General features: G+C 35.4%; 1 protein-coding gene across 7 annotated transcripts in view; it reads left to right on the forward strand.

Moving 5' to 3' along the window:
* The window catches only part of ZNF148 (zinc finger protein 148), a 141,644-nt gene extending 128,396 nt beyond the window's left edge, over nt 1-13,248 (forward strand). For 5 of the 7 annotated variants that reach the window (XM_033210950.1, XM_033210952.1, XM_033210954.1 and 2 more), the window contains 2 exons: nt 6,434-6,552; nt 6,818-13,248. In XM_033210950.1, the coding sequence (XP_033066841.1) occupies nt 6,434-6,552; nt 6,818-8,416 (1,718 nt within the window). In that variant the 3' untranslated portion in view covers nt 8,417-13,248. The remainder of the gene's footprint in view (nt 1-6,433; nt 6,553-6,817) is intronic. The other 2 variants (XM_033210955.1, XM_033210956.1) reach the window with 1 other exon arrangement.
* The last annotated feature ends 24 nt before the right edge of the window (nt 13,249-13,272 follow it).

Below are 13,272 nucleotides of genomic sequence, written 5' to 3' on the forward strand. Positions count from 1 at the left end.
CAAACAAATAAATGTAGTTACCTTTGTCAGGGCCAAAGATAGGAGGAAGACATTTTCCTGTATACTTTTTTTTAAGTGTTTTGATTTTTTTTTTAACTCTGTAAATACATTCCCTAATCCATAAACAGGGATCCTTAAGTGGCAAAACTTAAATTTTAAAAATTTCTGGAATAGCTAGTTTTAAAAGGAAGGAATGGAGACGAGTATAAGAATGGGAGGGAGGAAAAGGGATATGAAGAAAGATGGTACAGTAAAAAAGGGAGGAAATAGGTACTAAAGGAGAGCAAAAGACAGGAATAAAAAATGAGACCCAATCAAAAAATAATAAGTCATAGAAGATGAATTTATATTGCATCCAGTTTTGGCTGAGTTAGCTATCACAATTGCTCTGTTTAGTTGGGAGGAGGATTGTTTTTAGCAACAAAGGAACATTTGTACAAATCACTTTTAAGGTGTTAATGTTTCTGGTTTTGTTTTGGTTTTGGTTTTTGGTTTTTTTTGCAGACAGGATCTTGCTCTTGTCACCCAGGCTGGAATACAGTGGCGCAGTCACAGCTCACTGCAACCTCAACCTCCCAGGCTCAAGTAATCCTGCTGCCTGCGCCTCTGAGTAACTGGGACCACAGGCATGTGCCACCACACCCTGCTAATTTGTAAAAATTTTCTGTAGAAACAGGGTCCACTGTGTCACCCAGGCTGGTCCTGAACTCCTAGACTCAAGTGATCCTCCCACCTGAACCTCTCAAAAGTGCTGGGATCAGTGGTGTGAGACACCACACCTGGTTGAATCTTTTGTTAAAGGAAATGCCGTAGTGTTGCTTTTAGTTAAATAAACTTAATTATTGGTTCATCTATTAGAATGTAGCAAGTAATTTAAACATGGGTTTTCTCCAGTTTATGTATGTATGTATGCATGCATTCATTCAGAGACAGTGGGTTGGGAGTGTTTCGCCATGTTGGCCAGGCTGGTCTCAAACTCCTGGCTTCAAGTGATCCGCCTGCCTCATCCTTCCAAAGTTCTGAGATTACAGACGTGAGGTGCTGCACCCGGCTTTCTCCAGTTAATTTATTTTTAATTAATCTTGAGCTCCTTGAGTGAAAAAAATAACTTCTCACTTTGCATAGTGTCAATTGTATTACCATGCATATTTTAAAATAACTATTGAGATATAATTCACAGTATCAGAAAATCCACCCATTTAAAATGTATAATAGTTTTTAGTATGTTCACAGAGTTGTACAACTATCACCACTATCTGGATTTTAGAATGTTTTCGTCACCCCCTAAAGGAAAACCAATACCTGTTAGTAGTCACTCCCCATTCTCTACTCCCTTCCAGCCCTGGGTCACCATTAATCACTTTCTATCACTGTGGATTTGCCTGTTTGGGGCATGTGTGTAGCTTGTACTTTATTTCTTTTTATAGTTGAGTAATATTCCATTCCAATTTTATAGTTGGATATGTCACATTTTCATTCATTTATTGGTTGAGGGACATTTGGGCTGTTTCCTCTTTTGGCCATTGTGAATAATGCTGCTATGAATACTTGTGCATGAGTTTTTGTGTGAACTTAATTTTTAGTTCTCTTGGGTATGTGCTTAGGGGTGAAATTGCTGGGTCATGTTTAACATTTTCGTGGTCTGCAAAACTGTTTTCCAAAGCACTTAATACCATTTTACAGTTCTGCCAGCCATGTATAAGGGTTTCAGTTCTCTACATCCAAGCTTTTGTTATTGTCTTTTTAATTATTATATTTCCCTAATGATCATGATGGTGAGTATCTTTTCATGTACTGATTGGCCATTTGTTTATCTTCTTTGGAGAAATGCCCATTCAGATCCATTGCCTATTTTTAAATTAGTTGTCTATCTCCCGTTGAGTTGTAAGAGTTCCCTTTATATTCTGGATACATGTTCCTTATCTGATACATGATTTGTAAATATTTTTTATTCCATTCTGTGAATTATGTCTTCATTTTGTTACAACCATACCATGAAGTTTATCCTAAGTGTACAATTCAGTGACATTAAGTACATGTATAATGTTGTGTAACCAAATAGAAACTCTGTACCCATTAAGCAATAACTCTCTTTTCCCCTCTTCTTCAGTCCTGATAACCAATATTCTACTTTCTATCACTCTGAATTTTCCTGTTCTAGATACCTCATATAAGCAGAATCATTCCATGTTTGCCCTTTTGTATCTGGCATCTTACATTTAGCATAATGTTTTCAAGATTCGCTCATGTTGTAATATGTATCATCATTTCATTTTTCTAGGTGAATAATGCTTCATTCTTTGTATATGTCATATATTTATCCATTCATCTGTTGATGGACACTTGGGTTACTTCTGCCTTTTGTCTATTTTGAATAATTCTGTGATCAGTGTTGGCATACAAGCATCTGTTGGAATCCATGTTTTCAATTCTTTTAGATATGTATCTAGGAATGGAATTACTAGGTCATGTGATAATTGTGTTAAACTTTTTGAGGAAGTGCCAAACTCTTCCTCAGTCCCAACAGCAGACATATTTCCTAAATGTCATTTCATTTGTGTGGGCTTTTTTTTTTCCCTTTAGACAGAGTCTTTTTCTGTCGCCCAAGCTGGAGTACAGTGGTGTGATCTTGGCTCACTGCAACCTCTGCTTCCCAGATTCAAGCGATTCTCCTGCCTCAGCCTCCCGAGTAGCTGGGGTTGCAGGAGTGTGCCACCACGCCTGGCTAATTTTTGTAGTTTTAGTAGAGATGGGTTTCACCATGTTGGCCAGACCAGTCTTGAACTCCTGACCTCAAGTGGTCCACCTGCCTCTGCCTCCCAAAGTGTTGGGATTACAGGCGTGAGCCACAGTGTCTGGCATGTCTTTTCATTTTTTTGATAGTGTCCTTTGAAGCATGAAAGTTTTTAATTTTGATTAAGTTCAATTTATTTATTTTTTGTTTGGTTACTTGTGCTTTTGGTTTTATCTAGGAAACCACTGCCTAACTAAGGTCCTGTATTATCTTCTAACATTTTTATAGTTTTAGGTCTCACGTTTAGGCCTCTGATCCATTTTCAGTTAACTTTTGTTTATTGATGTGAGAGGTGTGGGAGTTGGTGGGAGGGTGTCTAACTTCATTTTTTTTTTGTATGTGGGTATCAAATCTGTTGAAAAGACTGTTCTTTCCCCATTACTTTGGCACCTTTTTAGAAAATCTGTTGACCATAAATGTAAGGATTTACTTTTGGACTGTGAATTTTATTCCTTGAAATGTATGTCTTGTCCTTAAGCTGTTATCATATAGTCTTGGTTATTGTGGCTTTGTAGTAAATTTTGAAATCTGAAAGTAAGAGTCCTCCTGCTTGGTTCTTTTTCAAGATAGTTTTGGCTCTTTTAGATGTGAATTTTAAGATTAGGTTGTCAATTTCTGCTTTAAATCTGTAGATCAGTTTGAGGAATTTTGCCATCTTAACAGTATTAAGTCTTCCAATCCACAAATATACAGAATGAATTGACTTGTAATCAACTTACTAATTTTTCTCATTCATTCTTTCTCACTTTTGATAAATAACTAACTTCTGACGTTAATGAGCTCTATCATCTACATTCTTTTTTAAATTTAGTTTAATTTTTTTTGAGATGGGGTCTCATTCTGTTACCCAGGTTGGAGTGCAGTGGCACGATCTTGGCTCTCTACAACCTTCACCTCCCAGGCTCAAACGATCCTTCCACCTCAGCCTCCCGAGTAGCTGGAATCACAGGCGCACACCACCACACATGACTAAATTTTTGTATTTTTAGTAGAAACAGGTTTCCCCAAGTTGCCCAAGCTGGTCTTGAACTCCTGAGCTCCAGCAGTCCACCCTCCACAGCCTCCCAAAGTGCTGGGATTATAGGCATGAGCCATTGCACCCAGCTTTACAAGCTCTATTTCAAAATTTGCACGTATTCTTTCTTCCCCTATCCAACAACATTACCTGTAATCTCTTTCCCTTCCCATCTTGTTTCCTCTGGATTTTGTTCTTTTGATTGTACACCATTTCAGCAGTATTCGGTATTGATAATCAATTTCTCTTCTTCACTGGCTCCTCTGCCTTCAGTCAGTTCAGTCTCCCTGTCAAACAGTGCTTATTCTGGAATGGATTGCCTCTTAACTATTATTTCCCATCTCCATCTTTTCATTTCTTTCACTTCCAAACTTCCTTTATAAGTGACTTTCTCTCCCAACTTCCATTGCTTCAGTAGTTAACACATTCATTAACCCCTTGACCACGTGCCTTAATTTTCGGCCTTCAGTATTTCCTTTCTATAAAATGAGTGAATTGGTCTGGATTTGTTGTCGTAAGCTATCTTTCTAGTCTCTGAATCTTTGGAACCCTTACTTGGAGCCCCATTGTATAAAAGTGAGCTATTCTCTACTAATTTTGGGTGACAAACTTTGAGCCTTTTGCCACATCAGCAGCTGTCCGTCTGGGCCTCTGGAACTTGAAAGAGCACAGTTCGAAAGCCACTGGAAACCCTTTAGCTCTAAAATTTGGTAGCTCTACAGTAATTACTGAAGTTACATTCCTGAAAGTTTTAAAACAACTTACTTGTTGCCAATTAAATTCTCTTCTTAGACACCATTTCTCCTGCACATTTTATAGTATCTAAACACTTAGAGTACTGTTATTTCCCTCCCCCCACCCCCGCCAACATTTTTTTTCCCTTGGCTTTAATCTCTCTGCTACTCAGCTTAAATTTCAACACTTCCAAGAAACTATTCCAAATCATACTAGCTCATAGTAACATTTTCCCCTTAATAATCCACTGTAATGGTCACCATTTATGCCTTTCACTTGGCACTTAAAAAATATCACAAGGGGCAAGGCACAGTGGCTCATGCCTGTAACCCCAACACTCTGGGAGGGCAAGGCAGGAGAATTGTTTGAGCCTGGAGTTCGAGACAGGCCTTGGGCAACATAGTGAAACACCATCTGTACAAGAAAAAAAATGTTTTTAATTGCATAAGGTACTTTGAACTACATAAATATAATTTAGACCTGGATTCTGAGCTAAAGAAATACAATCTAGTAGAAGAATAGAGATATACAAAATAATTAAATAATTATAATTATGTCAACTCAGTAATTTGAAATTTTAAAAAAGTTTAACTCAATGATTATTGAGTTGAAAGTAATGAGTGCCGTAGGAGAGGCACAGATAGAATTCTGTGGAAACTGAAAGATACCTTTCACCGGGGAGAATAGGACAGAGTATCCCAAAGCAGATGAGTAGGGTCTCAAAGGGAATATAGTGTTTGAACACCCAAAGGTGGGCCTTCCTGATCGAAGGAGCAGCGTGAATCAGGATAAAAGTAGGAAAGCACAAGATGGTAGGTATTTTGGTTTGTCTGAAAGGGTTACAAAGAGAAAGAGTGAAATATAAAGATGTAAAAGTAAATCAAAATCGACATAGTGTTAGTTGTCTTTTTAAAATGTGTGTATCTTGTTTTCCCAATTATGTTATAAACTGAAGACAAGTAGTATGTTTTATATTTTTAACCTCCTACAACAAGGGCTATGGGTAGACTAGTAGTCTTTGGTAAAATTTTCGTTAAATGTTTGAACGGTAGAAACAGTAGTTTCCCCAACAAGCGTTATTCAAGGTAACTTCTTGTCGCACCCTTCTGTTAACTTAGACTGTGGTTTTATCAGTAAAAACTATTCTAGAGCTTTGTAGTAGTGGTTCTTTACGGCTTAGAAATCATTGCTGGGGCCAGTGGCACAATGGATAACATGCCTGACTATGGATCAGAAGATTCTAGGAGTCATTAGGGAATTTTAAAAAATGGGGGTGGGGGTTGTGTGTTGTGTTATATGTCCAATTAACAATACTCAGTTTAATTCATTCCCTAAATGACATAGGAAGTGCTGGCTTGAGTTGAGGAAAAGAATAAGTATAAACAAACTTAAGACTCTAAGTTCTTTTTATATTTTATTAAATTAGATTTTTAAGGATGTTTTCAGGGTTCAGATTTTATTTAACCACAAACATTTTTGAAAAAGAAATTGAGTTAAAAAGCTGTGCCCGGGAAATGTGTTGTATTGTGCATGGGTAACTTTTTTTTTCTTAGTGTTACACAATATTTTATATTATTGAAAAAAAGATTAGAAACATCAGCTAGTCTGTTCATATTGCTATAAATTCCTGGCACTGCTGTTCTCCTTGGAAAGAGTATATTACATATGCATGTAACAAAAAGACAGGAAAATGGACTGTGCCTGTATTCATCCTTTTCTTTCCAATAGCATATGCTAATCCTTTTCATTTTTATAAAGCAAAATATATTTGACAAATGAAATTGGAAGTTATAACTTTCAAAAGCCATTTATTTTAGAGATTCTTATGCAAAGCAATTCATTATTTTACAATATTTGTTTTGTTTTAAACTTTCTATATTATGTGCTAGGTGAAAAACCATTTCGCTGTGATGAATGTGGTATGAGATTTATACAAAAATATCATATGGAAAGGCATAAGAGAACTCATAGTGGAGAAAAACCTTACCAGTGTGAATACTGTTTACAGGTAAGAGAGATGGCTTGAAATTCTTCTATTGTAATTAAATTATACAATAATTATAAATTAGATTAGAAAATATTACTACTTAGAACTATTTGAGGGGCCTTCTAACTTATGGATTAGATTTATAATAGAAAATTGGCTCAGTGAGTTTGTTTTGAATTATGTATGTTATCACATTAATATATCTTTATATTAATTGTTTTGTTTCACTTTTTCTTTTCTTGGTTGACCAAAAACACAACCCACTGCCATCCTCCGAATTCAACAGTATTTTTCCAGAACAGATCGTGTATTGAAACATAAACGTATGTGCCATGAAAATCATGACAAAAAACTAAATAGATGTGCCATCAAAGGTGGCCTTCTGACATCTGAGGAAGATTCTGGCTTTTCTACGTCACCAAAAGACAACTCACTGCCAAAAAAGAAAAGGCAGAAAACGGAGAAAAAATCATCTGGAATGGACAAAGAGAGTGCTTTGGACAAATCTGACCTGAAAAAAGACAAAAATGATTACTTGCCTCTTTATTCTTCAAGTACTAAAGTAAAAGATGAATATATGGTTGCAGAGTATGCTGTTGAAATGCCACATTCTTCAGTTGGGGGCTCTCATTTAGAAGATGCGTCAGGAGAAATACACCCACCTAAGTTAGTTCTCAAAAAAATTAATAGTAAGAGAAGTCTGAAACAGCCACTGGAGCAAAATCAAACAATTTCACCTTTATCCACATATGAAGAGAGCAAAGTTTCAAAGTATGCTTTTGAACTTGTGGATAAACAGGCTTTACTGGACTCAGAAGGCAATGCTGACATTGATCAGGTTGATAATTTGCAGGAGGGGCCCAGTAAACCTGTGCATAGTAGTACTAATTATGATGATGCCATGCAGTTTTTGAAGAAGAAGCGGTATCTTCAAGCAGCAAGTAACAACAGCAGGGAATATGCGCTGAATGTGGGTACCATAGCTTCTCAGCCTTCTGTAACACAAGCAGCTGTGGCAAGTGTCATTGATGAAAGTACCACGGCATCCATATTAGAGTCACAGGCACTGAATGTGGAGATTAAGAGTAATCATGACAAAAATGTTATTCCAGATGAGGTACTGCAGACTCTGTTGGATCATTATTCCCACAAAGCTAATGGACAGCATGAGATATCCTTCAGTGTTGCAGATACTGAAGTGACTTCTAGCATATCAATAAATTCTTCAGAAGTACCAGAGGTCACCCCGTCAGAGAACGTTGGATCAAGCTCCCAAGCATCCTCATCAGATAAAGCCAACATGTTGCAGGAATACTCCAAGTTTCTGCAGCAGGCTTTGGACAGAACTAGCCAAAATGATGCCTATTTGAATAGCCCGAGCCTTAACTTTGTGACTGATAACCAGACCCTCCCAAATCAGCCAGCATTCTCTTCCATAGACAAGCAGGTCTATGCCACCATGCCCATCAATAGCTTTCGATCAGGAATGAATTCTCCACTAAGAACAACTCCAGATAAGTCCCATTTTGGACTAATAGTTGGTGATTCACAGCACTCATTTCCCTTTTCAGGTGATGAGACAAACCATGCTTCTGCCACATCAACACAGGACTTTTTGGATCAAGTGACTTCTCAGAAGAAAGCTGAGGCCCAGCCTGTCCACCAAGCTTACCAAATGAGCTCCTTTGAACAGCCCTTCCGTGCTCCGTATCATGGATCAAGAGCTGGAATAGCTACTCAATTTAGCACTGCCAATGGACAGGTGAACCTTCGGGGACCAGGGACAAGTGCTGAATTTTCAGAATTTCCCTTGGTGAATGTAAATGATAATAGAGCTGGGATGACATCTTCACCTGATGCCACAACTGGCCAGACTTTTGGCTAAAAAAAAAAAAAAAAAAAAAAAAGTGTAAATAATACTGGCACTTTAGAACAGATTAATCAAGAGTGGGGTTACTCTGTGTAAATGGAGTGCTGTACAGATTTAAGAGCAATGCGTAATAACAAGTTAAGCTGATATGAATAGCAAGATAATCCAATAACTGCATTTCGTTTGGTTAGTCAGCATTCTTTGAACTGCCTTACATGTTGTCACCTTTATAGAAGCAATGCATTACTTGTTTTAGATCAGAAACTTGCTATTCCACCCACACCAAGTTAAAAAGGAAAAAAAAAAAAAAGACTTTCGCACAATTGTTTCCTAACTGATAACATTGTACATTCTTAGGAGATTAGTAATTGTGTGAAATTTACTCATACTGTTTCTAAGTTTTTCAGCATAGTCATTGCACTTCAGCAGGGAATCTGAGTATACTTTACAGACAGAGTGAACTTAAAAAGTTTAATGTCAAGAGATTATGGCTTAAATAAATTAGTGTGTCCTATAGGGGGAAAAAAACCAAGAAACCACCTTTTAAAAAGAATGATAATGCCATATACCCTTGATTTTCATTTTGCATTATATTGACATGTGTTTTTTTGAAGAAAAAAAAGTAATAAAAATCTGATAGTCTAAGACTCCACTATTTAAAAGCCTAATTACTTTAAAAATATGCATACTTTCAAAACTTTTACCAAAACACACAACTGTTGAAGCAGTCACTTCTCTATGGAAGTATGCATATTGGTGTCAGTTTCTTTGTACAGTTGTACCTAGATATTTTTTATGATTTTTCATGTGCAGGTATCAAGGTTTTGAAGTTTTAGTAAAAAAAATTCTGTAGATTACATTCCCAAGAACATAATGCTTACACAAAATGTATATTCCACATTTTAAAGCTTAATTGTATTTTACTTTACATATACACTTCAGTTAACATAGAGCACTTAGAATCTATTTGGTATTTTTGATTTCTCAAAGTAAAAAACAAATTAGATTTTTAGGTTTGATATGGTTGTGTCATAATCATCTCATAATTGACAATTTTAACTTTTGGCAATAAAAAGAAATTGGGATATCTTTGGAACTGTAAAACGTGGTTTAATCTTTTTCTTTCTAGACTCTTGATAGATTGGATAATTAAACAGCATCCAGAGAAACTAAAGAAATGGGCATTTTAATTGCTTATTTTATCTTGAGTTACTTTTTAATGAACACTGCTCATTACAACTTTACAAACCAAAAGTGTTTACTAATTCCAGTAACTACCATTTCTTTTTCAGCTAGATGAGTGATCGGAAAATTTTTGTTGCATTTCAAAATCTAAATAAACTACAGACTTTATCCTATACCATGAATGTTTTTTTTTAATACTCTGTCTTAAAATAATACAGCATGGTACAATAAATAGTGCTTTTATATATATACACACACACACACTTTTCTGAAGAATGATGGTTTGAGTTATGCGTTGGGCAATTTTGATTTTTGGAAGTTATATTAGTTATTGACTCTTTGTTCCAACTTTTTCATTTTTACATTTTGAATTTCTGCCATCTTCGTCACAATGCACATACTGATTTAGCACCAGTGAAAATCTAAAATTAATACCCTTGGAAAATGGAACTATTCTTAATTTCCATTTTGACTCTTATACTGGCCCTGTAGATGTGCAGGCTTTGTTTCAATATAGAATATGTTATCCATTTAAATTATTTTTGCTTTTATTTAATGTTATCCCAAGACTGTTCTCATAAAGAAAGGGAAGAAATAACTATCCACCCTTAACATCCTTCATTTATTTTGAATATATTGGTGTTTTTATGATAAGGAATATAAATTATATTTAATGTGGTTTCCTCTATACTTTGGTTATTAAGTTTTGCTTGAAATACTAGTTTTCCCATTTGACAGCTTTCTTTGCTGCCAAAGTTTTCAAGAATTTTAGACTTCTTTGAAGTAAATATTTAAGTTCTGCCATTATTGACTCTTAAGATTGTGTGTGTTGTGCATTACATAATTACAAAAAGGCTTCATTCAGGTGATATGTTAAAAATGGAACTGTGCTCACCCTAGATAGGCATTGGTATTTTTCTCATAGTACTTTTGATGAGAGTAGGCATTTATTTCTTGAGTTGTTTTGGTGCCTCATCAAAAATTTTGTTCCATGGAGAACTTGATGTAATTTTGATACAATGTAGAGGTTTTTTCAGTTGTTTTAACATCACCAGCACAGTTTTTAGGATGTGACTCTTGCTGAGCACTTAGGGTAAGCTTGGGAAGGAAGGCCTTTGAAAGTGGTAGTTATGCAAGCAGACTTTCAGGTGTTGCATTCCTGTTTTCACACATTTCTTTAAATCTACATAATGGCAGACTTTTCTACCAGGTTACAAGCATTTTTTAGATAAGTGATACTCAGCCAGCATAACTTACTGACTTACCATTTATGTATAGTCATCACTCTCTTACTGTGAAATTCCAAATGCCTACCAGAGTTACCTTGTTCTATCATAATATGATAAACATCTCAACAGTTTTGGGTTTCCCCACTTTGGTTCAGAAGGTTATTTAATTTCTATCTGGGCATTAATGGAGAAAATAAGTAGCCTTGTGTGCTGCTTTAGATTGAAACATGGAGGATATGAGATACTATTTTGCAATTCATGTTTCTCATTTCTCAAAGTGAGCACATTGTTCTATAAAAACATGCTGGTACACCCTTAAACTTTTGATCAATCTGAGTGAGGTGTGCTTTTCCTCTTGGGACCTACTCTCACGTTTGAAGATTGGAAACATCACGTTAGATGAGGTAATATCTCTTGAACATCTTCTAAAGGGTTTTTTAAAACCTTATTGCACACATATTTCATTTGTTTTGAGTAAGTGGCTCTTAAATGTTTTGGGTCTACATGCAAATGTGGTACTTGATAAGGTAGGAATCCATCTTCGTAGCTGTGACTGAGGGTGCCAGCCATCGGTCAGGTCATTTTTATATCAAGAGGCAGAAGGCAGTTATGTCAAAAATTGTGCTCAGGGCAGGATTTCCTTTCCACAGAGGAGAGACACTTGCAGAGTGCCAGCTAGGTTAGATCTTTTCCCACTTCTTTCATTTGATTAATTTGGGTTTCTAAAGGGCTGTTTAAAAAAAAAAAAAGAAAAAAGAAAAAAAAAAGGCCGGGCCGGGAAACTTTAAAAAGTAGGCATTACTGTAGTACTGCATTTCTTAGACTTAGAACATTTTAAACTAGAACTCATTTTTTTCACAGTATATTTACTTGAAGAAGCACTATAATAATCAGAAATATTTTGAGTCTGAAATTTAATTTAAAACCTTTTCCGTTTCAAATTGCTTTATTTCAGGGAAATAATTTTCCAGTTGTTTTGCTATATTCTGCAAATAAAAACCGTGTTTCCTTTTTTCACTTAAACTTTGGTAGGAAACAAACTGAAGCAGACAAACATTTCTTGTTATGTTTGTTGCTTTCTTTAATCCAATGGATAAAAAAGTAAAACCCTGTAAACATTATTTTATTTTTTTATGCAATACCATGCTGTAAATATGGTTCATCAAATAAGGATGTACCTATGATTGAATCTTTAATTCTGCACAGTTAGAGTTTATATATAAACGTGTCTTGACAATCAAGGACTTTTATGTGAGTCTTCCTTTATGATGTTTATTAATGTTATGCATTCCATTTGTTTTGAAGTGAGTACCAATGTGCTAATTTGTATTGTCTGAAAGTATGTAATGTTTTTACAGCTTGTTTTTAAGAATCTGTAAATATGTACAAACAAATCACAGTACTGCTTTATGTTAGAAGGCATATGATGTTGTACTGTATGTAAGCAATAATACATAGCAGTGCTAACTTTACAAGTAGCATCAGGAAAGTTCTAAAAACATTTCAGAGTTATTAATTATCCTTATTTCATTTAATAATGATTATCTTTAATCAGTTTTTATAAGCAAATTCCATTGTTCCTCCTATTGGAACGTAACACTGTTTACACAGCATAATTGAAGTTGCAGGGGAGACAGGCTAAATCTGACTTCATCTGTACTCACTTTCACTAAGCATTGAATGGCCTTACCACTCTTCTGCAAGATGGAGGAAGACCGCAAAACTTAGTGCCCATCACACTGAAGGAAGGGATGTGGTTTTTTTTCCTGCTTCTGTACTGCTACCTAACTTTGTGATTTGCTTTGGATTTTAATATTTGTTTCTGTTTTAGATTCAAGCCCGTAAGTTTTGAGGTGACTTCAGCTCCATTGTGAAATAGATAGTTCTCTTCATATTTCATAACTACATTTCAATAATTCTAAACTTTCTACATTGATTTTTAGATACTTATTTTTCAAGCTTGATTTCTCAGCTGATCAGATGAATTTATTCAACTTCAATACAAAGAAAGACAAACCTATTATAGTTTCAAGTGAGTAGATATTATACTGTACAGAACAGCTATTTGAACACACACATCACTGCTTTAGAAATAAAACCGCCAATTTATAAATGTATATGACCTACATTTTATAGGAAAAAAATGTTTTTAAATGCTAGTCATTTATATAATGTGCTTTGAAGGATTTGCTAGTCCACTTCTGTCACTTTTTAGTACACTGGTATCTTTTATATGTAATGTATGCTTTTTATTATTGTAGCAAAGCATTTCAGTAGAAAGAATTTTGCAACAATATGGGGGAAATTTTTCATTGTTGGATTTGAATTATACTGGATTTTATCTGTGTAGTCTTACTTGTCTTTATTTTAATGCTGTCTGAAGGGAACTTGGTATCCAAATAAAGCAGGTAACCTCATTTTACTTCAAGGGCATACTGTGTAGTGCTGAATTTAATC

The sequence above is a fragment of the Trachypithecus francoisi genome, unplaced genomic scaffold (assembly GCF_009764315.1).
Source record: "Trachypithecus francoisi isolate TF-2019V2 unplaced genomic scaffold, Tfra_2.0 Lachesis_group0, whole genome shotgun sequence".
NCBI lineage: Eukaryota > Metazoa > Chordata > Mammalia > Primates > Cercopithecidae > Trachypithecus > Trachypithecus francoisi.